This window comes from Truncatella angustata, assembly GCF_020726525.1.
Source record: "Truncatella angustata strain MPI-SDFR-AT-0073 chromosome Unknown BKA67scaffold_2, whole genome shotgun sequence".
Taxonomy (NCBI): domain Eukaryota; kingdom Fungi; phylum Ascomycota; class Sordariomycetes; order Amphisphaeriales; family Sporocadaceae; genus Truncatella; species Truncatella angustata.
In genome coordinates, this window is record NW_025763382.1 from 1,418,463 (window position 1) to 1,441,550 (window position 23,088).

The 23,088-nt window shown below is 49.1% G+C and overlaps 6 protein-coding genes across 6 annotated transcripts; 4 read left to right on the top strand and 2 right to left on the bottom strand.

The window, feature by feature from the left end:
- Positions 1-178: 178 nt before the first annotated feature.
- Positions 179-1,336, top strand: BKA67DRAFT_642742 (uncharacterized protein; the record flags this gene model as incomplete). The annotated part of the gene is made up of 5 exons (XM_046105810.1): positions 179-385; positions 523-665; positions 753-832; positions 956-1,176; positions 1,220-1,336. The coding sequence occupies exons 1-5, from the start codon at positions 317-319 to the stop codon at positions 1,334-1,336; spliced, it is 630 nt and encodes a 209-aa protein (XP_045960862.1). The 5' UTR covers positions 179-316.
- A 3,489-nt stretch (positions 1,337-4,825) lies between these two features.
- Positions 4,826-5,933, top strand: BKA67DRAFT_642743 (cutinase; the record flags this gene model as incomplete). Its single annotated transcript, XM_046105811.1, has 3 exons — positions 4,826-5,480; positions 5,534-5,691; positions 5,770-5,933. The coding sequence occupies exons 1-3, from the start codon at positions 5,167-5,169 to the stop codon at positions 5,931-5,933; spliced, it is 636 nt and encodes a 211-aa protein (XP_045960863.1). The 5' UTR covers positions 4,826-5,166.
- Positions 5,934-7,012: 1,079 nt separating this feature from the next.
- BKA67DRAFT_514300 (pyridoxal phosphate-dependent transferase) lies at positions 7,013-8,508 on the bottom strand (the record flags this gene model as incomplete). Its single annotated transcript, XM_046097636.1, has 2 exons — positions 7,013-8,038; positions 8,158-8,508. The coding sequence occupies 2 exons, from the start codon at positions 8,506-8,508 to the stop codon at positions 7,013-7,015; spliced, it is 1,377 nt and encodes a 458-aa protein (XP_045960864.1).
- A 1,435-nt stretch (positions 8,509-9,943) lies between these two features.
- On the top strand, positions 9,944-12,161 carry BKA67DRAFT_514699 (Alpha/Beta hydrolase protein; the record flags this gene model as incomplete). Its single annotated transcript, XM_046097668.1, has 2 exons — positions 9,944-10,035; positions 10,088-12,161. The coding sequence occupies 2 exons, from the start codon at positions 9,944-9,946 to the stop codon at positions 12,159-12,161; spliced, it is 2,166 nt and encodes a 721-aa protein (XP_045960865.1).
- Positions 12,162-13,714: 1,553 nt separating this feature from the next.
- On the top strand, positions 13,715-15,840 carry BKA67DRAFT_552518 (glutamate decarboxylase-like protein). Its single transcript, XM_046101848.1, has 6 exons — positions 13,715-13,850; positions 14,078-14,507; positions 14,626-14,724; positions 14,773-14,861; positions 14,916-15,524; positions 15,579-15,840. Exons 1-6 carry the CDS (start codon positions 13,719-13,721, stop codon positions 15,630-15,632), a joined length of 1,413 nt encoding a protein of 470 aa, XP_045960866.1. The 5' UTR covers positions 13,715-13,718; the 3' UTR covers positions 15,633-15,840.
- A 1,445-nt stretch (positions 15,841-17,285) lies between these two features.
- BKA67DRAFT_654957 (transcription factor) lies at positions 17,286-19,745 on the bottom strand (the record flags this gene model as incomplete). Its single annotated transcript, XM_046106652.1, has 1 exon — positions 17,286-19,745. One exon carries the CDS (start codon positions 19,743-19,745, stop codon positions 17,286-17,288), a length of 2,460 nt encoding a protein of 819 aa, XP_045960867.1.
- Between the last annotated feature and the right edge of the window lie 3,343 nt (positions 19,746-23,088).

Sequence of the window (23,088 nt, forward strand, 5' to 3'; positions counted from 1 at the left end):
ACTATGTTGAAATACTATAAATCTGGTTCGGAAATTTGAAAAGAAAAGAAAAGAAAGCCAGTTCAAAAGGAAAATGCAGAACTTTCAATTGCCATGATTATGTGAAAAGATGCTAAGATTTGAGGGCCGCGCATCGCAGCCTTTACACATTTATTGACAGATACAAATTCTTCTGACACTATTCTTAGGGTCCATGGCTGCAAATATATCTATAAAATATTTCATTCCGTGTTCCCCGTCAAACTAGAATATTCTTTATTCTCTTTGACTCTTCGCCATTCCAATGCAAAGCTAGCGAGCGCAGCAAGGACAGAAAATGCGGCAGTCAGATGCTGGGCGTAAGAGTCAGTCAGTCACTAGTGAGCAGAGTCAGGATATATCGCATGTAAGTTCGTGCGAAAAATTTGCGTCACAGCCAGATTATATGCCTGGAAGAGCCCAGGCATTTGCGCTGATAAGACCAAACTTCGCCTCGGCTGCGAAGACCATGTTGACATCGATCTCTGGCGCATAGTACTGTAGAAGACCGGGCTACCGGCTGTTGAAGATGGTCTGACACGCCGATACAGATACAGCAGCCCCGAGTTGCATGAAGAGGTTTACGACACCACGACACACTGCGTTGTCGGCCGCAGGAACGAATTCCTGGACGATGGTAAACGGCTGTGAGTGGTAGTAAACAAAGAACCCCGCTAAGAGAATTCGTACGTGTCGCAGACTTACAACTTGAAATGCTATGCCGCGACCAACAGTGGTAAGAATTTGGCAGCCGAGCCATTGGCTGGTCGAGTCACCGGCATTCAATGTAGCGTAAAGACCCGACGCAACACTGGTGAGTGCACTGCCACACGATGGACCGAGATGGTATATAGTGTAGCTTGCGCACGAAGGACCAGGAAAGCGCGTTACGGAGCTTGAAGTGGCTAAGGCGCTCACTAAGAGACCCAACTCAAAGATGACCAGACATCCAAGATAGACGAATTTGAGAGGCAATTGATCTTACGTTTTACTCATCAGGGAAGCACATCTGCGGTATATCTCAATGAGGATATAGTCCGTAGGCCCGCAGACTCTCAGATAACTCACAATGCCCACACATATGCAGACTCATACCAAGCTATATCGGCCAATGTGCCGAACTCGTTTGTCAAAGTTGAGATTATTGTTGAGAACATCGTAAGTTCCAAAGCCACGAGATAAATACTATGGAAGATACCAGCGAGTATCAGCCAGAGCTTTGGCCATGAAGTGTCCTTTGTTGGCCCAGTTACTCTTGACGGGCTTGACTTTCATCCTCATGGTTTTCGTTGTTGCTTTTAACCAATACACTGACTAGATCACCTGCCTCTCAGCTTGCGGGAGTAATGTTTTCCACATGATGGACATTCATCATTAACAACTAGAAAGAGATACATAAAGCAGGGTGGTATGTAATTAAAGAAATATACATTCATAATACCCTATGCACAATGTTTTTGTTTCACTGTGCCACATTGGTGCGTGTTTACTTTACTGACCCCGAGACATGAGCATGGGGATAGTGACCAGCCGACAGGACTCTAGAACTTGACTGAAGACTCACGCCAAGATACAAGCTATACTATAGATCAGGCTTTCGCCAAAAAAGACTTGTATGCAGAAAGTCGAATCAGGCAACCATCTAGACCAAACAACACCAAGTTTTCAGGCAGTTGACCCACATACTGTAATATTTTAATTAATAGTGCGTTTGTTAGGAATACTGTTATCATCGATTCCCATTTCGCTTGCGCGGTCCCCAATATTGACCCCTGTCAAAAAGACTGGCTTGGCGGTCCCGAAGTGCCCTCGGTTCGAAACGATTGATTTCTTGTCGCGGGTCAATGATCAAGATCTGGAAGGCATATTGAATCTTCCATATACTGCCGTAAGGGACGATCTAAAGAGTGCACAAGGACACGGCACACAACGCTATTGGCAAATGAGAAGCGGCCATATTATGTTAAATAACACGGCACGATATAAGTACCGTTTTTCATTAGAAATAGTTACAGACAGTGTATGCTGCTGTTCGTTGAGTTATGATCAAGTGTGATTTCCAATGGTGTATGAGAACTACATGGGCAGTCAATGATGTAGTATAGCTCATGGTCTAATGAACATTATCAAGAGTTGCAATGTAGTTTTCCTCGAGGAGCGCCAGCTTATCTAGAGTGAGATTGATAGTGTTCCATGGTAGCGAAGTGTTATCTTCAACAAAGCATACTAGTTTAGGCTATGAGCGGAGTGTAGCCGGTCATGCCGTACGCAAAATCCGCCTATTGTGGCCTACAAACCTGTCAAACCAGTGCGTTGTTCTCTCGCAATTCTCTTGGAACCTAAGTAGGTATGGCTGCCCATATTATGCCCGCATGAACTAGGCACGAATTTTACGTCTACGTAGTCAAGCACGATGGTCAATCAAGATAAACTTTACTTAGATATCAGTTTATTATGAGCCATCTTATCTAATAGCTCGGCTCTAAAAAGAATTTGAGAGTTGATTGAGGTACGATAGGTCTTTCTCGCCCATGGCGTTCCTTTCATCTTGTCTCTTACCGAAGATGCTTTTTCTTCGACCTTACTTTGTCATCAGTCGACCGTTTCTCGGATTTCTTCTCCGTGTTGCCTAGCTTCCCTTCAACTTTCGTGCAGTTTGTCCCTGATTGGGGGGTACCCTGGCGCCACAGCACATCGTCCCGAGACAAGGTTGAATCTCCCATGCTTGCGAACAACCATCGAGTCACAGGGTATGAAATTTCGGTACCAAAGTTCGAACTTACACGTTCGATTATCTGTGATGTGCTCAGATTTGGAGCTTGTGAGTGAATAGTCTTCATGCAGTCGATTTGACGGTGTTCCTCAGCGGTGAACGGCATTGCGACGAAGTACTTCAGAATGACAAATTCTGTAAGTTTGTAGGTTGTGTGCTTCTGAGATCATAATTATACTTTCTCAGTTATTTATTGTAACAGGTGGCCCAACGATAGGATGCCAAATAAAAGGTAAGTAGGAGTGTCTGCGAAAGGTATGGATTGCGACTGAGCAAGTTCGCAGAAACGGGCATTTATCTAGAATATGCTGACGCTAATTCACTAAGACAAAGCCTATCGAAAGTGAACCACAGGTCATTCATGTGTTTATTTACATTCTTTGATGATGGCAGATCGAACAAAGATTTTGTGTGAATGGCTAACTATCCACTCCGACTCCTGTCATGCGGAGCAACTGCGATCGACGCCTATCCTCAAGCAATCTTGGGGAAAATATACCTCCACCCATTCTTCATTGTTGAGCAGGTCTTGCAGACATTGGGTGTGTCTTTTTGAACCCGTTTCTGGGTCTCTTCCCCTTGCCGCCTAGTTTCCTGCCGGCAAGCAAGGCATGCTCTGTGCACTGCACGGTGGTTGTCTACGAAGTGAGAGAACTTGACATTCCGCTTGCAGGTATCGCAACTCTTGAATTTATCAGCGGCTGAGACCATAATAGTGATGATGTTGTCAGCTGAGAATTTAATATAGAAGATGAGCAATATTGCACCAAGGTTTTTTTGACCTGCGCTGCAATGCTTGTTGCTCCATCATCAAACCACTTTGGCGGATGCTTTATAGATATATGAACAAATTTTGGTTCAAAGACCTTAGATTTATTTTCTGGCAAAGGGGGCTTTGGTCTTTGATCATTTTTGTCTTGAAACCGTACAATGACTAATTTGTCCAACTTCGCTCTGGGCCTTTTATGGCGTGCGCTGTGGTACGGTCGAGATTTATGAAGGCCGACATCATAAGTGATGATATATGAGTGCCTAATAGTCTAATTCAGCAGGTAGTTTTTCATTTCATTCTTTAAACACCTCAAGTAGTTTTTCGGCATAGTACTGAAAACCGTGTCCTTCAAACCCTTTCAAATGGCTCAAAGCCGGGAGTAGGTGAGGCTCGATGGAAGCTTTTCCAGTCTCGCTAGTGGCTGGCAGCCATATTTCCAAATTGATTCTGAGTAGTGCAATGACTACTAATTAAAAATCTGATGTCATCATTGTTGGTTTATTTGCTCTCGTAAAAACCTGTACCGAAGCGATAAACAAGACTACTGAATCCAGCTCAACATAGTTAGACACTAATATCGCTTTGTCGATATGTCTGTTCCTGCCACGATAATCAATCCTCTCACAACGCAACATGGAAAGACCGCCCATTGAGAACCCGAGATAGCACTTCTCGCTATCGTTCTGAAAACATAAGTTAGCCATGGGAAGGATGATACACCACCCAGACTACGGCACAAGCGAGCACTTCAGCACAACAACTGACGATGGTTCATGGCAGAGGCGCAAAGATTTTCAATTCGACCTCGGCTTGGAGATATGTTGGCCAAGGGACTAAATATCGAAACATCATGCTGCTATGCACGTACTTGGCGAGCTTTACCCTAAGTGGTCAGCACCACGAGCCGGCAGACACGTTTGCGCTGGAACATCAGGCCATAAGTCGATATTTGCCATATCGCCCGATCGGATCAACACTGAAAAATTGAAATATGTTGCGAGGAATGAGAAGGAACCCTCCGTTCGTTTTCGGACGAAGCTAGCATCGCAGTGGCTCGTCCCAACTTTTGCGACAAGCGGTCCATTCAAGAAGTCACTAAGCCTCAACCCCCGTGCGTTTCAAGATCCAACAACAAACAGCAAGGAGACCAATCGCATCTCTTCCTCTCAAGGTTTTTCTCAAAAAGCGCCCCGAGTCACCTTTGCTTCTACATTTCTTCTAGAAACACCATGCCTGGTGCGCTCAGTGCTCACCGTGTAGATCGTCGGAATACGCTTAAATAGTGGGTCATCGGCCGAGGCATTGAGTTCGTGACAGCTTGGCACTCGCCATATTTCCTCTTTGGGATCAGGTCGCGGGCCGTATGCGACCGTTTCGGTGACAACCAGTTGTCTGGGGTTGAAGGTTTAGATGTCATTCGGAGCGTCGCGGTAGCCAGGCTATAGAACACCCAAATGATATAAAGACCATGGTCGTCTCAAGAGAGCCCTTATCACGGCTATATGGATAGTTAGAAACCTATACCAGGAACACCAAACACTCTTTTTCGTTTCTTTTGACACTTTCTGGATTAGTCCAACCCTTCGCTCCTGGTTGAACGAAGATGCCTTCCCTAGCCTCCATCCTCCTTCTGGCTCTGGCCTCCTGGGCTTCAACCACCGTGGCCACGCCTTTTGACAAGCGCCAGAGTCTGGCAGGCATCACACAAAACGGCTTGTCTGGATCTTGCAAGGGAATGACTGTCATCTTCGCGCGTGGAACTACGGAGGCAGGAAACGTGGGATCCGTGGCGGGGCCTCCGTTCTTCCAGGCGCTGTCAAGCAAGGTCGGCGGCGATCTAGCGGTACAGGGCGTCGAGTACCCTGCCGACATCCCGGGTTTCCTGGCCGGCGGTGATGCTGCAGGAAGCAAGAAGATGTGAGCCAACGCCAATTCTTGTTGGAATGATGTGAGCTAACCGAATAACCAAGGGCCTCACTCGTGTCACAGGCTATGACCAAGTGCCCGGACACCAAGGTTGTCATGGCGGGCTACTCGCAGGGGGGACAGCTGGTACACAATGCTGCGAAGATGATGTCTTCTGCGACAGCATCCAAAGTGGCTGCCGCCGTCATTTTCGGTGACCCAGGTATGTAGATCACGCTGCAAATAACCCCCCTCTGGAAACAACACAGTTTTGTGCATTCGCTGACACTTATTTCTCCAGACAACGGCGATGCTGTCCAGGGTGTTTCCAGTGCCAACACCAAGGTTATCTGCCACACCGGCGACAACATCTGCCAGGGAGGCGACCTAATCCTGGTGCCACACTTGACGTATGGCCAAAACGCGGACGAAGCTGCTGCGTTTGTTGCATCAGCAGCGGCATGAGGGATAAAAAAATATATTAATACTGGTTGCATGGGGTGTAGCTGGAGAATGCTCATGAACGGTGCTGGTCAACCACATGAGCGCTGTCTGGATGCCACATAATAATATCGCTCTTCTTTGGATAGTTTGACCGACGTATATCGAAAGTTTACTAACTAATTGCCTCGCAATACCGTGATTCATTCGTGCAGCTTGGCAAGTGGTTGACGCCAGCTGAGTCCATATTAACCCTCCACAGATCACTTTCGTAATGGAGTATTTAGGATTTACCATTTGCCAGGTGGTGCCACCTTTTCCGCATTCTCCTGAGGCCACCCCAGAAAGGCTCCGTGGAGCATTCACATTCTTGGGCATCAAGGTATTGTAGCGAACAGTATTGACCCCTGAGAAACATTTGTCGCCTTTTCTAGCTTAAATGCCGTGTGGTTTCCACGTTTTGTCCATGTGTTGTAGGAGTAACCCTTCTTGACATGTCTGATGGCTCAAACCATTTACCATTATAGGGAATTGTCAACCCTGGTTGTTAAGGTTGCCCATGACATGTAAGCTTGGAACCCATCTTACTAGTTGTGTAACCCGTGTTTTTGCCCTTGTCGCACCTGCAGCAGCTCGAGTCCATTCCCCCAGTACGTGAGCGACAGTTTTCAATGCCGCACAAAACGAACAAGTTTTCGTTTGAGGGTCGGATTTGTGAACGCGTTAGATGTCAAAGCTCTTTTTAATAGGAAGTTATGGACTGAGGCACCGTGCTGGCTGAGAGGAAGAAGTGTGGTTGGTGGTTGAGAGAGAAAAAGATTTGTATTGTTGTCAAGACTATGCTTTATTTATAGAACCTCGGAGAACATGACATGAGGTAGTTAGGACAAACGAACTAACGAGTGATGCTACAGCCTTCCAAGGTCATATTTGCATATTTGGCTAGAGACTGAACAAGATTAAGATGAGCTTGATAGCTGGTGTCAAGTCACACACCAGTTTCCTCCACTTGTCTATGTGCAAACAGCTAAATAGCCTTTTTAACGCCGCAACACCTAATGCTTGCAACAAATACAGATATGCTCGCGCGTCCAATTCAAAGTCTATCGAGTCGACTCAATGGCTCGTTCCAGAGTGTTCAGACCGCTCTCGATCTCCTCGGGAGTAATGGTCAATGGGGGCACGAAACGTAAGGTGTTGGTGCCACATGAAATGATGAGGAGGCCCCTTTCTCGAGCAGCCTTGATGATAGAGGTAGGATCTTGGGTCAATTGAAGACCAAGGATGAGACCCTTACCCCTAACCTCAGTGATTAGGTCGGGGAAACGTTGCCGGAGCTGATCAAACCTCTTGCGGAAGATGTCTGACTTGACGATCACATCCTTTTGAAGTTCAGGATTAGTCAAGTGAGAGACCACATAGTGCGCAAGTCGGCAAGCCATCGGATTGCCACCAAACGTAGTACCGTGGTCGCCAACCTTCATTTTCTCGCTGACATTGCTGTTCACGATGGCGGCACCGATTGGGAAACCATTGCCAAGAGCTTTAGCAGTCGTGATGACATCGGGGTGAGCTTCCTGGGGAAGATGTCCGTGTGCCCAGAAATTACCAGTCCGTGACATGCCGCACTGAATTTCGTCATACACGAGAACAGCACCAACTTCGCGGCATCGCTTGGCCAATGCAATCAAGAACTCATCCGTTGCCACGTTCACACCTCCCTCTCCTTGGATTGGTTCAATGATGACCCCGCAAGTTTTGTCAGTGACCAGGTCCTTGATACCAGCGATGTCGTTGTATGTGCCATATTTGAAACCGGGCAGCATCGGCGCAAAAGGTTCTTGATACTTGGGGTTAGGCGTAGCAGACAGACTTCCCATTGTTCGGCCATGGAAAGACTGGTGGAAAGAGACGATCTCGTGCTTAGCACCGGATGGGTCCAGCAACTTTCCGGTTTTGCGAGAGAACTTAATCGCAGCCTCGTTAGCTTCGGATCCCGAGTTGCATACGAACACTGTGGCAGCATCGTGCATAGCTCCAGACTCTAGCGTCTTCTGCACCAGAAGTTCTGAAAGAGCACCAGTCCAGGGGTTGTAGTAGAGATTCGAAGCATGCCATAAAGTCTTGGCCTGTACAATAAATTAGTTTTCACAGCACAAATAAAGCCACCAGGTTAGAGACGCAACCATGCCGGTCCGGCAACCGCTTGAGTGAGTTGATTGCCCCAATGATGCTGGCCACTACTAACCTGGTCTGCGATTATCCTCGCCATACCTGGGTCACTGTGACCAAGGCTATTGACGGCGATACCCGATGTGAAATCCAAGTACTTTCGATTCTCCAAATCATACAAGTAAGATCCTTCACCCTTCACAAACACCGGAGGCGGCCGAGCATATGTTGCTAGCATATACTTCTGATGTCCGCTCACTAAGGAAGCGCTGGCGGACGTCTCATGGGGGTCTGGATGCGATAAGGCCGCATCTCGGGCAATGGCCTGCTGAGCCTCCTGGGACAGGTTCGACGTTGCAGATGGTGCAGATGAGATATATCGTCGGCCAGAGGCCACGACTCTCCGAGCATGCAGTCGGAAAGCCATTTTGAGCAGTATAAGATTGGCAATTGATTACAACAGCAATGGTGAGTTGCAATGACAGCTCTTGAAGTACCAGAAAATCTCCATACACTAGTCTCTTATCGCGATAAGGGAGGCTGCCTCTGCCCCTTCACCGCCGACGTCGGCAATGGGAACAGAATTCAATTAGGTTAGGACAGACCGCAACAGCAACAGCAAAACCTCGATATGTCGCAACGATAACTAATGAATGAGTAAAATATCATAGTGGGTATGCATTGAGCAATTTAGCGTGGAGCAATCTGTCCATGTGTCGCAGAAACTATGACTGATTACGTGTCGAAGAAAGCGCTGCGTACACGGATGCTAAAAGGTGTGCCGGCGTACTCTACCGTTGTCGACATTACCTATTAATGAGTCACTCAGTTTTGTGAACAGTCAAATATTGACGCTCGGAGGACGTAAAGCGACAGGGCAGTCCGTCGACGAAATGTTGCTTGGATGTACTTCCACATACTCCGTACGTGTGAATCCTGCTGCATCCGGCAATCAAGAACAACCCCCCTACTTATGGTGCCTTTGCAGCCATGCGCGGTCTCAGGGTAACGTGTTTACAGGGACGACTGCACGAGTGCGAAGATATCGGGGGCTACCGCTACCGTTGTGTCAAGCCATGCGATATAGTCTCGCTTTGTTTGGAATGTTTGAGCAATACAGCCTGATGATTTCGCCTTCACTCGAGAGGAGTAGATAAAAGTCGCCTCGCCGTACCGATTATGAGGCGGGTAGAACGCATAACGTTGGATCGTTTCTGGGGAGAAAGCATAATATTTATGCAGGCATGTGAGCACACGTGGACTTCCATAAGATGTCCCATGTCCTATGCATGTCAGTTACTATATGCACATAGTATGTACGGATGCGTAGGCAAGGTTTGTTTGCGGGATGGTGGGGTTTAGCGTGCCTGGGGAAGACGTCAGGTGGGATGCTCATTGTCACATGTCAGCAAGCGAACGCTGCAAACGTCGTCAGATGTGACCATTCGCGGCCGTCCACTCATCCAAAGTCGCGACAACTTCTGGTTCCTGCGGTCATCAACCAGCATGGCGCGCCCCCAAGTTGTTGCCAACTCGCCCCCGCCATTCAATGCTCATCTTCTCCATTGCTTTGGAAGAATCCTTGTCGTTTTAACAGCGATGGAAGACCAGCTTTCTTTCAATTTGCCTCTGGATCTCTCCCTGCTCCGTCTCATGTTCTGGCGCTAGCTGACTCGGATTGCCGGGAACCATGCATCGGACTTGTGATCTCCAGCCCACAACACAGCTTTGCCAGTCAGCCAAGCCTGCCCTGTGGCCGAGGTTGATCGATTGACTGATTAAATCGGAACATCATCCTGGATCGCTGTTTTCTTTCGTCCTTTGTTCCATGTTTCTTTAGAATTGCATTGTCGGAGTTCAGCATGATAGATCACGTACTCGGTAAACCGTCAGTCAAATCCCGGAGGCTGCAGGTGCTCGCTGTCTTGACCTTCTGGTCAGTGTACATCTTCAAGTGAGTCAAGTCTCTTTATCGACAGGCCGCCGAAATACTGACTTGCCTACAGAGGTGATCGCCATGGACCACCCGTGCTTCGTTCTCTTTCGAAGCTGTTTTCGAAAAGGCTGACAGCATGGCAAACCGTGCTATTCACCATGCTGTATCTGTACGCAGCCAGGAATTTCAGCACGCTTGTTGGACTAGCCAGCCCCGAGCCCATGTCAAACATGTACGACAAAACATATTTTCGTGCAACCTGGATTTTGACAGCTCTGGATGCCGGCTTCTGGACAGCAATGAAGATCAAACAAAAGTGGATACGAGACATCGCGAGTTTGGTCTTCTCCGTCTTCTACATGTTTGCGGCAGAGCAGGCAGATGAGAAAGTCCGCAAAGTTCGGGGGTTGCTGACAGTCGAGCATCTGCGAGTGAGCTGGAACAAGGGCACGACGCCATATCTGCAATTTTTCCAAGGCTTGATGCGTCCCCGCTTCACTCGATGGCCACCAAGAGCGATACGAATACCGAGGCCAAGTACAAGCGATTACAGGGAGCCTGTGTCCGGGTGGCTGTACTACGACGGGCCGATTGCGGATCTTGAGCACATCAGCAAGATGATTCTTGATATCCCCGGAGGTGGCTTCGTGGCCATGGACCCTCGATGCAACGACGACAAGCTGTTCGCATGGGCGGGAAAGACAGGTTTGCCTATCCTAAGTTTGGATTACCAAAAGGCACCAGAATATCCATACCCATATGCTCTGAACGAGTGCTTTGACGTCTATACCACTATCATAAAGAGTAAAGGGCGGTGCATTGGAATGTCGGGCAGGCAGAATCCAAAAGTTGTCTTGACTGGCGACAGCGCCGGAGGCAACCTGGCGACAGCTCTTACGCTCATGGTAATTGAGAGCAATATTGGAAGCCGGCGTCCAGGGTTGGCGGCAGGAGAACTGCCGATTCCTGATGGCCTAATCCTCCTATACCCAGGATTGGACATGAATATAGGCAACTGGATGTCCGATGAACAAATGGCGTTAGTAAAAGATCGGAGGATGCGCGGGACTAACAAAGACTACCTGAGAAGGAAAAACAGGCAGTACACAGATGTGGCCGGGACACCTCATGAGTCAGAAGACGAAGAGGAGGCGCAGGCGCAAGACGTGACGGCTTCTGTGCCCTTCGAACCAAGCTCTGCCATTACGGATGAAGGCATGCGTAGTCCTCATCCTGAGTATTCACACGCACATCCTCGGACATGGTCACAGTCATCGAAGCCTATCTCGTCAGTCTTGGAGAAAAGAGACAGTAAATTGGGCTTACGCAAGCCTCAACCTTTACAGACTCGACTTGCGATGGCCTCCATGATCTCATACTTTAATGATCGCGTGCTGACTCCCGAAATGATGCGCGCAATGATCATCCTGTATGTGGGACCCCACAACAGGCCAGATTTCTCGCAGGACTACCTGCTTTCACCCATATTAGCACCAGATATCCTTCTGCAGCGGTTCCCAAAAACACACTTCCTCACCGGCGAGCGCGACCCCTTAGTTGATGACACAGTCATTTTTGCCGGTCGCCTGCGCAAGGTCAAACAGGTCTACCACTCGCAACACACCTCCCAGCGTTTGGGGTCCTTGGATAATATTTCCGACTTTGACGAGAAGGATGTTGCCGAGGTGGTGCTTATCCCTGGAATTAGTCATGGGTTCACTCAGTTTCCGACTCTCTATCCACCAGCCTGGAAGCTGATTGACCGATGCGCTCTGTGGGCTGTAGAGCTCCTCAACACTGCAGAATCACGCGAGCAGCAAGAGTTTCAACGGCGCGCCAGTCGGCATCATCGCCGGGTCGAGTCCAGCGGGGATGAGGATCGACCTTTGGAGATCAACATGACCAGAGCACGAGGTCGCACTATCAGTGACGAAGGTAAGAGCAAAGCTGAATCAACTGTTCAGCAGTCTGAAAAGAACGAAGATTCGGATGAGGCAATCAAAAAGCAGAGAATAAATGGCAAACCCCGGTTCACCAGAAAGTCTAAGAGCATCGTCAAGCTCAACAGCTCGGATGATCTGCTGGGAAGACGTATGCAGGGTTTGGCCGGGCCTTTGACAGGTATACATGACGAAGACGATTGAGTTAACCACCGAATTTTGGTCCAACCGTATCAAGAAACTATAAATATACAGAAGCGTAGATTTGTATGAGAATTTCACTGGATGTTGGAATTAACTTGTCTGAGGCTACGCTCCTGCTCAAAGTCGGTGACAGTAGTACAGGATTGCCGTATCAGGACATCTCGTCAGGCTAATAGCAATACTAAAGTAACATGAAGTGGAGGAAAGCAAACTAGCATTGTGGATCACGAATGCAGATGCGGAATCTGTACCGAAAGATCTACAGTAATTAGTGGCAGCAATGATTCTGCAGCGCAGTAATGCAGACCCAGAACTCGGCTCAAATTGTTGGTCCGCTGTAGCAGAGCAAGCCTATCTCCGAACAAATTGCCAGTTCTGCGCGAACTTGAACATGAGGGAACTTGAACATGAGGGAACTTCAACTCCGGGTTTCGATTTGGAGCACTTCTTCAGAATACAATGATGTCATAGATGGCACAGACCTGCAGCCCCCAACGAGCAAACTCGATCAATCGTAGAAGTAAAACAGTCATAAGAGAGCCTGGACCTCAGCTTCAGCTTCCATGATACCCACCCGAGAAACCACGCAAGCAAGCAAGGCGGATCTCCTCCATTCACGACACCATGCATTTAGTGATTGGATCTATCAGCACCCACGAAGCTGTATCCCTGTCTAGTGCATTGACAGCGTCCCGCATCTAGAGCCAAGCTTTTTTGCCAATGCTACCGGTTTTCGTGGCGCTGAGAAGCTGAAATCATGATGTCGGTGCTACAACAGCACGTTTTCATACCAGTATCTTTTGCTGCTTCATGCCGATATGTAAAGTAATGGTAACCAGACTCTTCAAGACTAGGCAGATGGTATTTGAACAGCAGAGGCAACATGCAGTGCATGCCAGGAAGGAGACGGAAAGGTGGGGGTGCTACTGCGTTATGTGCCGCCTATGCAAATCATGGAAGAAACCTAGCTCAAATAGGCGACCAACAAGACCGAGCTGCTGCATTCTTGACCGGCTTTCCATTGCTTCTGTTACTTGTTCCTGCCTGGTACTAGAAAGCCGAGACCAGTTGATTGCTAGGATTACTACAAAACCCGCCAAGCCCTGACGAATCGTAATTCACGTTCTGTCGTAAACATACGTCGTCCTTTCTACCCCGCATCACCATCACCGCTCACCATCACCACTCACCAGCCCCTAGAGGTCTGTATAAATACGTCTTTCGAAGACCAGTGAGTTCACACTTCGCGGTTTTTCTGGACTACCTTTTCAGTTTTGAGCTGCCCCGTGTCTCCGTTGAACTCGATTGAAACCCGCATACACAATTGAGCCGCCAAGATGGTCCACCTAGCTTCCATCCCCAAAGACAACAATATTGGCCGCCTCCCTGAGGCCGTTAAGAAGGTCACCCTCAAGCTCGCCGAGGAAGAGGATGAATTCACCACCAGCGTCTATGCCTCCAAGTTCGCAGCTCAAGACCTGCCCCGACATGAGATGCCTGATGGCGAGATGCCCAAAGATGTCGCCTATCGCATGATTAAGGATGAGCTCAGCTTGGATGGTAACCCCATGCTCAAGTAAGCAAACGAATTCCCGGGGCCGCCCAGCACTGCTAAACGATCGGTATACGGGAAACTCTGCTGATAGTTGTACTGTACACAGCTTGGCTTCTTTCGTTACTACCTATATGGTAAGTTGCGCATCACCTTGAATTTGTTGGAATATGTGCCGGGTCATGGATCTGTAGAGGCGAAGACAGAAACCTCTGATAGGCAAGATTGGGATCCAAGATGACCCCACACGACTACACGCTGAACAAACGGCCACAGACAAGTGTAGCTACAACGTCAATTGGCTCGCTGTTCTGCTTTCCTCGTGACGCTGTACATGATAATTGATTGGCTTACATTCCTGCAGGAGGAAGAAGCTGAGAAGCTCATGGCCGAGAGTTTCTCCAAGAACTTCATCGACTATGAGGAATATCCTGTTTCAGCAGATATTCAGAACCGTTGCGTTTCTATGATTGGGCGGCTATTTCACGCACCTACCCATGATGAAGCCGAAGGTGCTGTCGGTACTTCAACTGTGGGTAGTTCAGAGGCCATCATGTTGGGAGTGCTTGCCATGAAGAGACGCTGGAAGAACAAGAGAAAGGCCGAGGGAAAGTCGACTGAGAACCCGAACATCGTCATGTCTTCCGCTGTCCAGGTCTGCTGGGAGAAGGCGACGCGCTACTTCGAGATCGACGAGAAGCTCGTCTACTGTACACCAGACCGCTATGTAATCGACCCGGAAGAGACCGTCAACCTCGTGGATGAGAACACCATCGGTATCTGTGCTATTCTTGGTATGTATCACGTGTTGATGTTTGGTGCCCGCAGATACATGGCTTGGCGGTTCTCGGATCAGTTTCTGAGACGACCAAGCGTCTACCCATTCAACAAACAGCTAACAACACCGTGTAGGAACGACATATACCGGAGAATATGAGGACGTCAAGGCCATCAATGACCTATTGGTGAAGAAGGGTATTGACTGTCCCATTCACGTCGATGCCGCCAGTGGTAAGTCTTGAAAAACTTGGTCACTCGAACTGAGCTCATGCATTCAAGGTGGTTTCGTGGCACCGTTCGTAGTGCCCGATCTGGAGTGGGACTTCCGTCTCGAGAAAGTCGTGTCAATCAATGTATCCGGTCACAAGGTATGCAAACCTGACAGAACATGAACTCAGCCGCGGCTAATATTAGTCACGTAGTACGGACTTGTCTACCCTGGTGTTGGTTGGGTCATCTGGCGTAGCGCCGAGTTCTTGCCGCAAGAGCTCGTTTTCAATATCAACTATCTCGGAGCCGATCAACAATCGTTCACTCTCAACTTCTCCAAGGGCGCCAGTCAGGTTATTGGACAGTACTACCAGCTAGTCCGCCTGGGCAAGAAGGGCTACAGGGCCATCATGAGCAACCTGACCAGGACGGCCGATTATCTAGCGGAGTCGGTTGAGGCCCTGGGCTTCGTTCTCATGTCTAAGAAGTCCGGTGAAGGTCTACCACTGGTTGCCTTCCGCCTCAAGCCCGATCAGGAGCGAGAATGGGACGAGTTCGCACTTGCACACAAGCTGCGTGCTCGCGGCTGGACCGTTCCGGCCTACACCATGGCACCGCACACGGAGAACTTGAAGATGTTGCGTGTGGTGGTGCGTGAGGACTTTACCAAGAACCGCTGTGATAGTCTCATTGTCGATATCAAGCTCTGCATGGAGATGCTTCAGGACATGGATAAGGAGTCTATCAAGAAGCACGAGCAGTTCCTCAAGGAGCACTCTGTCAAAGGCAGAAGGGCTACCCACAACCACGAAAAATACAAGGTGAGACGTTTTGTCACAAAACCCTGCAGGACAAGATGCTAACCATTTCCGTAGAACGAGAGGCACTCGCTTCAAGGAAAGACAGGCAAGACTCACGCTGTATGTTAAGCGACTGTAAATGAGTCGGTGTGGCTAAATAGAAGACCTAGACCTCTGCGCTACTTTGAGGTTAGCACAGAATGAGGACGACCAGGTGAAAAACGAATGCATGGAGCACATTCTGCGCATGAACAGCGAGATGCGGGTAACTATGTGGCCGCAACGAATATGCGAAGATTAAGATATATACAAAGCTAAAAGACACATTACCTTTATACTTTTGAAATTGCCTTTAAATGGTTCTTGATTTTGAGTTCATCCTAACCACGGGACATGCAAAACTTGGAATAGTATGTTTTGTCCAGTAACCTTTTTGGGGCCTCTACGTCCTGATGCACTGCAACCTAACGGTACTCGGCAGCCGGGTGTCGTGGGCAGAGCGTAGTATTCTGAGCCACATGGCCTATGATCCCACCAAAGTCCCATGTCTCGGCGTCGATCTTGTGCATTTGATTTCGGGGCAACATACCGAAATCTCACCATAAAAAAAAGATCGTCAGCTTCCTACATGCCCTTTTTTCGAACTGCCGTGGTTTCCAGGAAATACGTACTGCTCTCGAGACCGGTGCTTAGAATTACCTAATAGGTACATGGCACTAAATTTCCAAGTTTCGCTCCTACCCCCTGTCCGGCCCCGTCGTGTCAGGGGACCGTTACATTTCTCGGAGGAATTTTCAATAGTGAGCCTTTTAGGTGCCGGTCGGAAGAAGGAGCCGAGTCCAGGCAGGCCTACTCTGGTACTCTCCCTCTTACAAACGAGGGAATGCGAGCAGGGAACCCCCACAAGTATTTAAAATCATGATCCCATTTTGTGTGGAGCAATAATATGATTAGAATTCGCCAGGCTGCAGGGCGGCAATAGAAAAAAGAAAGAAATCAAGAAAGAAACCAACATGGCACTCCGGTTGCAGCCGGTCTGGGCATGGGTGACTCGGTAAAAAGCAGCGGATCTTGGAGCAGTGGGACCAGGGGTTGTGAGCTTGGTCAAGTTGAAGATGCAATGCAGAGAGACGCATGTCAAACACCATGTCGTATTGTGCTGGATTATATTGTCCCATTATCAAGTGGTCATATAAGGCAAACATGCGCGCACAATCCCCCCCCTTTCCTAGCTTATCATCACGTCCTCATTAATACTATGTGCCAGCCATACCACCCCTGTCATCGTTACCACCACGGTATAGCTGGAGGTAACGATATATGCTATGTGTCGTGGCGCCTGTAAGGGCATATAAAACAGATACGTGTGAAATAGCAAGTGAACAAAACGATAGAGACAGATCTTGCCGTTGTTGTGCGGGTGTTGTATTAGAGATAAAAACCGGATTCAAAAAAAAAAAAAAAAAAAAAAAAAGGAATGGTATCGTCATGGAACATGAAGCTGAAAGTTGCTTCACGTGGAATGCTGAACGTATGCTAATGCTGGAGAGTCTTCGACACTGAGCTCCCTTCAAGAAATCTAACATATTCAGTTGGCCGCCAGGAAAAAAAAAAGATTATACAATAAACGGTGCCACCAGTCCCACCATGCAACGCTCAGCAATGATCGAGAAGGAAATCTACATAGATAATAGCGTTAATGCGTCTCACAACTCAAGTTTAGAGTTCATGAAAGTGATTCAGGCCAGCATTCTTTCAGTGCAAAGCCAGAAAGTGAGCCCACTAGATGATGTTGGCGATGCTAATGCGCTCGGTGTTGCGCTTTACTCCAGGAACTGGGCTATTCCCGGCACTCTCAGGTGCCGTCGTGCCCGTTCGAGGAACGGAAGCGCTTCCCTCCATTTTTATTGGCGGAAGTGTCGGTGGGAGGGATTGTGAATGAAGTGGCGGCGTATATGTCGGGGCGGAAATCCATGACCCTGTTATACCTGCAGGCCCCCCTCGAAGAACACATTCCAGACGATCCCAGCCAGCCCAGTCTTGAAGCTCTTCCTGTGTAAGGCCAGTCCGATTTTCAACACGAGTTAGCCCACCGCCTACAGGGGGCGACCCAACAAGGGCATCCCGCTCCGCCCCAGCCCATATCCAGCTTCCTTCTCCATTAGCTTGCAAGTCTGTGCTGACATAAGTCAACAGCTCTTCGTCTGCGAGCAGGCGCTCCTGTATTGCTTGTGTGGATGGAGGTTGATGTTGGTAGCCTTGTGTTGGCACCGACCGTGGATAATAAGCTGCGAGCTCAGCACGTTTGCTTGAGACGATAGACGCCAGAAACGAGAGAAATCGACCGCAAGGTATAGTCACATCTCGGCGTTTATCGATCGATTTCAACGCTCGTATACATGTCGCTGCATATTCATGGTGGCCGGTAAGAATCAAAAATGATGCTGATCGAAAGATATGTGTTGTCAATAGTGAATTTGCCGTATCAGCTAGACTCGCGTTCGTCCTTCCGATCAGAAGCGCTGTTTCGATTGCTGTATGGGTGCATTGTTCGATAGCCACCGCACGTACGCCTGGGGGGCAAGCTGGAGCAAGATTATGCCGATGAAGGAGAAGTCGGGTGCTGAGAAGGTACGCCAGTGGCATAAGCATATGGGGAGGGATCGGCAAGCTGCTTGAAGGTTCGCAAGCAGCAGGAAACGCCCTTTGACAGGCTGCGAAATGCGCATCAAAGGTCGATAGCCGTGTCGGCGCTATAGGTGAAGAATTAAATGCCTGCATAATCGCAGGAATAGAACGAACGACGTTGATGATTACGTGGAGAGAGTGTGTTAGAGGCTCCGCGTTCGGGGGATGCACTGGGCCTTCGGGCGACAAGAAGTGGTCGTCGATAGGCTCAGGAAGGGCAACATCGCACTCCGAATCGTTGATTAAGGCAGGTCGACCTAGTTCCAAGGCTGTTGTTCGATCAACTATGTATATTGCCCACCACACCCGCCGCCTCATATCTGCATCCAGGCGGGAGCGTGTCCCTGTTTCGAGGTGCAAGCCGAGATCTTGCGCCACTCTCACAACGCTCCCCAACCATGCCCATGCTGCAGATTTGAGATTGAGTTCCAGCAATGCCAAGACTGTCAGAAAGGAGGCTCGAATATTGTCGAGGTCAAAATCGTTATTCCATGCATCTGTTAGACCACGGGATATCTCTAAGAACTCTCCTGCTCGGTAACTACGGTCCGCAGGATCGGCACAAAACAAGCTGCCTACGGAGAGTATTGCGAAGAACATGGAAAGCCACGACTTTGGGGCTCTCTGCATACCACCTGGCTGGTACAGTTCATCGACACCATGTTGTAAGGTTGGCCAGTGTAAGATGGGCTTCATCACATGCACAGCCCCATAATATGAATGTAGCAGAGCAGTTGTCGCCGCTCTAGGTGGTAATTGCGGCAGTGGAGGATCGAATAATATGGACGATGGTGGTTGTCGGTATGGCATTGGCGGTTTGAAGAGTCCCTTTGAGAAATTTCGAAAGTTCGCCCGTTCTCTGGCTGGGTCATGATTTGGCACTGCCCTAATCCGTTGCTTGGGGTTTGAGTTGATCTCAGGAATCTGTACTGGCGACTGATCGATTCCTTCCATATCAACGTCCATCATCTGTCCGTCGCGCTCGCTCAGCATCCTTCTGAGACTGCTATTTTCCCTCCGGACTCGCTCAATTTGCTTCTCAAGGTCCTGTACTTGCTTGATAGAAGACATGCGCCGGTTCGTCTCCTTAGTGAACTGACATTTGACGTTTCTACTTGAGCACTCTGAGCAGCTGGTCGTCTCTGTCGCATCGCACTTGACCTTTCTCTCCCGGCAGGCGTCACAGCTAGGGTCTTTCCGTCTTTGACGATACGCGCGCTTCTGCGCCTGAACATTGGCTGACAGTTGTGCATTCGACAGCCCTGGTGTGCCTACCACTGAATCATTCGATGGTAGAGAGTCTCGGCCCATCACCGAGTTCCCTGTCATCGGTGTGTATGGCTGGAATGCTGACTGACTGGCGGATGACAGAGGGGGAATACCGATAGGCTGAGGAGTATGAACAATGTTCGACCTTGTACTTGTGCCCATGATACTGCCTATGTACTGGGTTGAGGGCCTGGGTGAAGTTGCCGACGACACAGAAGATGAGTCGTATGACCTTGTTGATAGATTGGGCGATCGAGGGAAAAAGTTGTGCGACGATGCCGCCATCGTGGAAAACTTGAGATTCCAGTAGTCCTCTGCCTGATTGGGTAAGCTCTCCACTGAGTCTCCAATGGAATGGATTCTAGGAAGTCGCCGGTCAAGGAACATGCAGAACGGTGTTGCAAATGTCTCTTTGGGATTGGTTAAGTATTCAAGGCAAAACCAAGCTGTATCTCCACAATGGAAGAGCTAGAATGGTGAGTATGTAGCAAATAAATCAGATCACGGGCTTGGTCTACCCCGTCGTACTGATGCTAACACAGGGCCCGGGCTCGCAGGCAAACCTCTTCAGTGTACTCTTGGAGATTTTATGGACCGCACGCTGGGAAAGCGCTGTACTACTTCAGTGCCGTAATGGTCCTTTGATCCGCCTTTGTCTGGTGTACCGGCGCAATAGAGGTCGTGCAAGCTCCAGATCCGTGACAGAGACCATATATAGTGGTTTTGCTGTTGATTACCCGGGCATCGGACTCAGGCCAATATCGTTTGCGGCTCTGCCCTTGGTGTGCGTTTATGCCCAGTATGGAGTTGGGTGTTATCGAAGGAAGAAATTGCCTAAACGGGAATCCAGACTTTAGAGTTGGCGACCCAAGGGTAACAGAAAGAAGAGCAGAGCAGAGCTTTCAGTACTTCAAGCTTCTAAGAAGTTCCGGGCTGTATGGGTTGAGAGTTGAGCTCGATTAAACATCACCTGCGGCAAGACAGTCTTGAGGATTAGAATAGAAAGAAGTATCAAGTGGCCATGGTCTGAGGAGGAAGCAAGCGAGTTACAATCTAGTCGGTTCGCGGATGTCCATCGTGGTTATCCAACTAGACAGCTTCCCTGGTCGACTACCGGGGCTCTCCGTGCACCAAAACAGAATCGGAAATATAATCTGGAGGGGTGAATCCTCCCAGGGGCCCCCTTGTACCCTGTAAATGACAAGAGGAAAAAACCGAGCAGGGCTGTGAGTGATGTTCGTGGTCCAAAATCGCTAACGTGTTTCGAGGTGGAGGTGGGTCGTCCTGCTCGAATTCCTCGGACGAGTCACTGGGAACCCTTGACCCCTGCCCACCCATGGCGGCCATGGGATGTGGGTTTATGGCAAGTTGAAGGAAGCATGATGGCGAATCGGCTACCACTCAAAATAAGGTCCTGTGCCGCAGCTAAACTGACATCTACCCGCCCAAACCGTAGCGTCTTCTAGGCCATTGCCCAGGGCATCAATAGTGTGCCAACGTCTCGTCATCAGTGATTCTAGAAAGCTGCCCGGTGTCCAACCGCTACGGTAGTTTTTAAATTAGGAAAATCAAACTTACACAACTTTACCAGTCCGGCAGGAACCAGAAAGTGGCCATGGACCCGGCTCTAGTTTGTGTGGGATCTCGTGCTAGATGATATGACTACTACCCAAGCAGGCGACAGCTGGTCCACGGAGTTGGACAAAGTATGTAGGCCCTCCCATAGATAGCAGCAACAGCGGCAGCAGCAGCATCATACCTGAGGTCTCTCTACAAGGGCATGAAATCTTGGTGGATCTTTCCGCGTGCAAGGAACGTGGGTGGTAGTTTGGTACGTTTGTATCTACAGTAGAGGGTTAAGTAGTTTGTCCCCCTTGGGGCTAGCCATATTGGTCCCATGTACTTATTCATCCTAAAGCCATCCAATTCCATACAGTTGATGACATTACGGATTACATTGGGCCCAACTCCAGTATGCAACGTCCGCACTGGAGACTCGGGACTACCAGTACACCACTTCCCTCACTAGCGCCAGATGGTTGTGACGGTAGCTTTTTAGTCGACCAGCAGGTCGGCTCAGTGTCCGGTTATGCTAGTCAAGCCTGCATTGGCAGGTATGGTGCACCATTCTAGACCTAGGCCCGAAAGATTTGCAGGATTATCGCGTGAATTTTATGCCGCATCACTGAATTATTCTTAGGTACCGGCACACTCTACTCCAACTGTACATTCTGCCTCAGTGCCTGTGTCACAATAACCTGGTGCGCACGCCCACTTACATCCTGCGGGTATTTCTGCTTGAAGATCATTGGGCGGGTAAGTCGTTGAATGGTGGTGCAAAATCGGACAATTTTGTTGACGGCGTGGGTTCGTAGCCATGTCCTGCAAGGTTCAACGACAGGCATTGCTCAGACCACAATGCAAGTGAACACTGCATTGGGCAAACGCGTGTATCCCTCGATCGGTTTAATAGGTACATGCATTATGAAAAGGGCAGAGGCCTGCTCACTGTGGCTGTCCAATATAGCTTGAAACGTTGCTCCCCCAAAAAATGAGCCCGGCGTTGGAACGCAGCCCAACCGACGTAATGGGATGAACTCGGGATCATGTCCCGTATGCGGTATGAGCTCGACTCAAGTACTGTCTCCGCACAAAGTTGCAGGGCATGTACATACTCCGAAACTAAAACATTCGGGTCCGGGGACGGCAAGACGCTGGCCCGGTGTTGGTCTGTGTCTTAGGTCATGATCTGGAGAGAGATTTGTGACAGGAAATTCTTTTTTTATCGTTTGTGCTGGTCGTCCAAAGTGCGAGCTGCACATCAGAAAAGAAAGGTGAAGGGGGCTCCCCAATCACAATTCCCTCAAACATGTGGCGCAAGACGGCACTTCCCTAAGCTCTAAATAAATGACCCACCGTTGACTCGGGCTCTTTTGCTTGAAGTGTCGCGTCAGCAATACACACAACACAATAGCCAAGAAAGTATTCGTTGAATCAAATAGCGAGATCAGTGGTGCAGCGATCCCGTTGAGCCGTCACGTACCGGCCAAGTCATCCCGAGCGGTCCCTGCTTTTGACATCAGTGGGTTTTTGAGTGCAATCAAAACCTTCTGCTTCTCATCCTCTTGAAAAGCCTAGACCCCCAAGGGCTGCGTTAAGCGTCACTATTCCCATGGCCTGTTCCTGCGTCCTATGTAACCTAACAACACGCGAGCTTGGGAACTTTAGAGCAGTGGGGAGGCTTGCATACATAGTAAGGCTATGGCGCTCCCTAAAGAAAACCATGGAGGCGGCTGTTAAATTCCCGTTTTGGAATGCAGTACCCGCCATCTCTCCAATACATAAACCTCCTGGCTCATGTTCGAGTCAAGTACCTGGCCGTAACGTTTGTGCTTCGCAATACAATGTCATGCTCTTGCTCTCGGATAAGTCATAACAGGTGGACATGAGTCTAATGATAATCGGCACCTTCCTAGTCATCACAAGAGTTTGAAGAGAGGATCCCCTGTCTCATGGATCTTGGTTCTTGATGCGGCGGTCTGACACACGGCCATGTGGGTGTGGAGCTGTGCTGTAATATCAACGCGCATGGTCGCGGTTATAGACGCCGGACGGCAGAGGACTTGAG

Excerpts from the sequence above, each read along its gene's own strand:
- BKA67DRAFT_552518 (XM_046101848.1), top strand. The coding sequence starts at position 13,719 with ATGGTAACCCCATGCTCAAGTAAGCAAACGAATTCCCGGGGCCGCCCA. Across the intron at positions 14,862-14,915 it reads TCAATGTATCCGGTCACAAG|TACGGACTTGTCTACCCTGG; the intron begins GTATGCAAACCT and ends TTAGTCACGTAG. Across the intron at positions 15,525-15,578 it reads ACAACCACGAAAAATACAAG|AACGAGAGGCACTCGCTTCA; the intron begins GTGAGACGTTTT and ends CCATTTCCGTAG.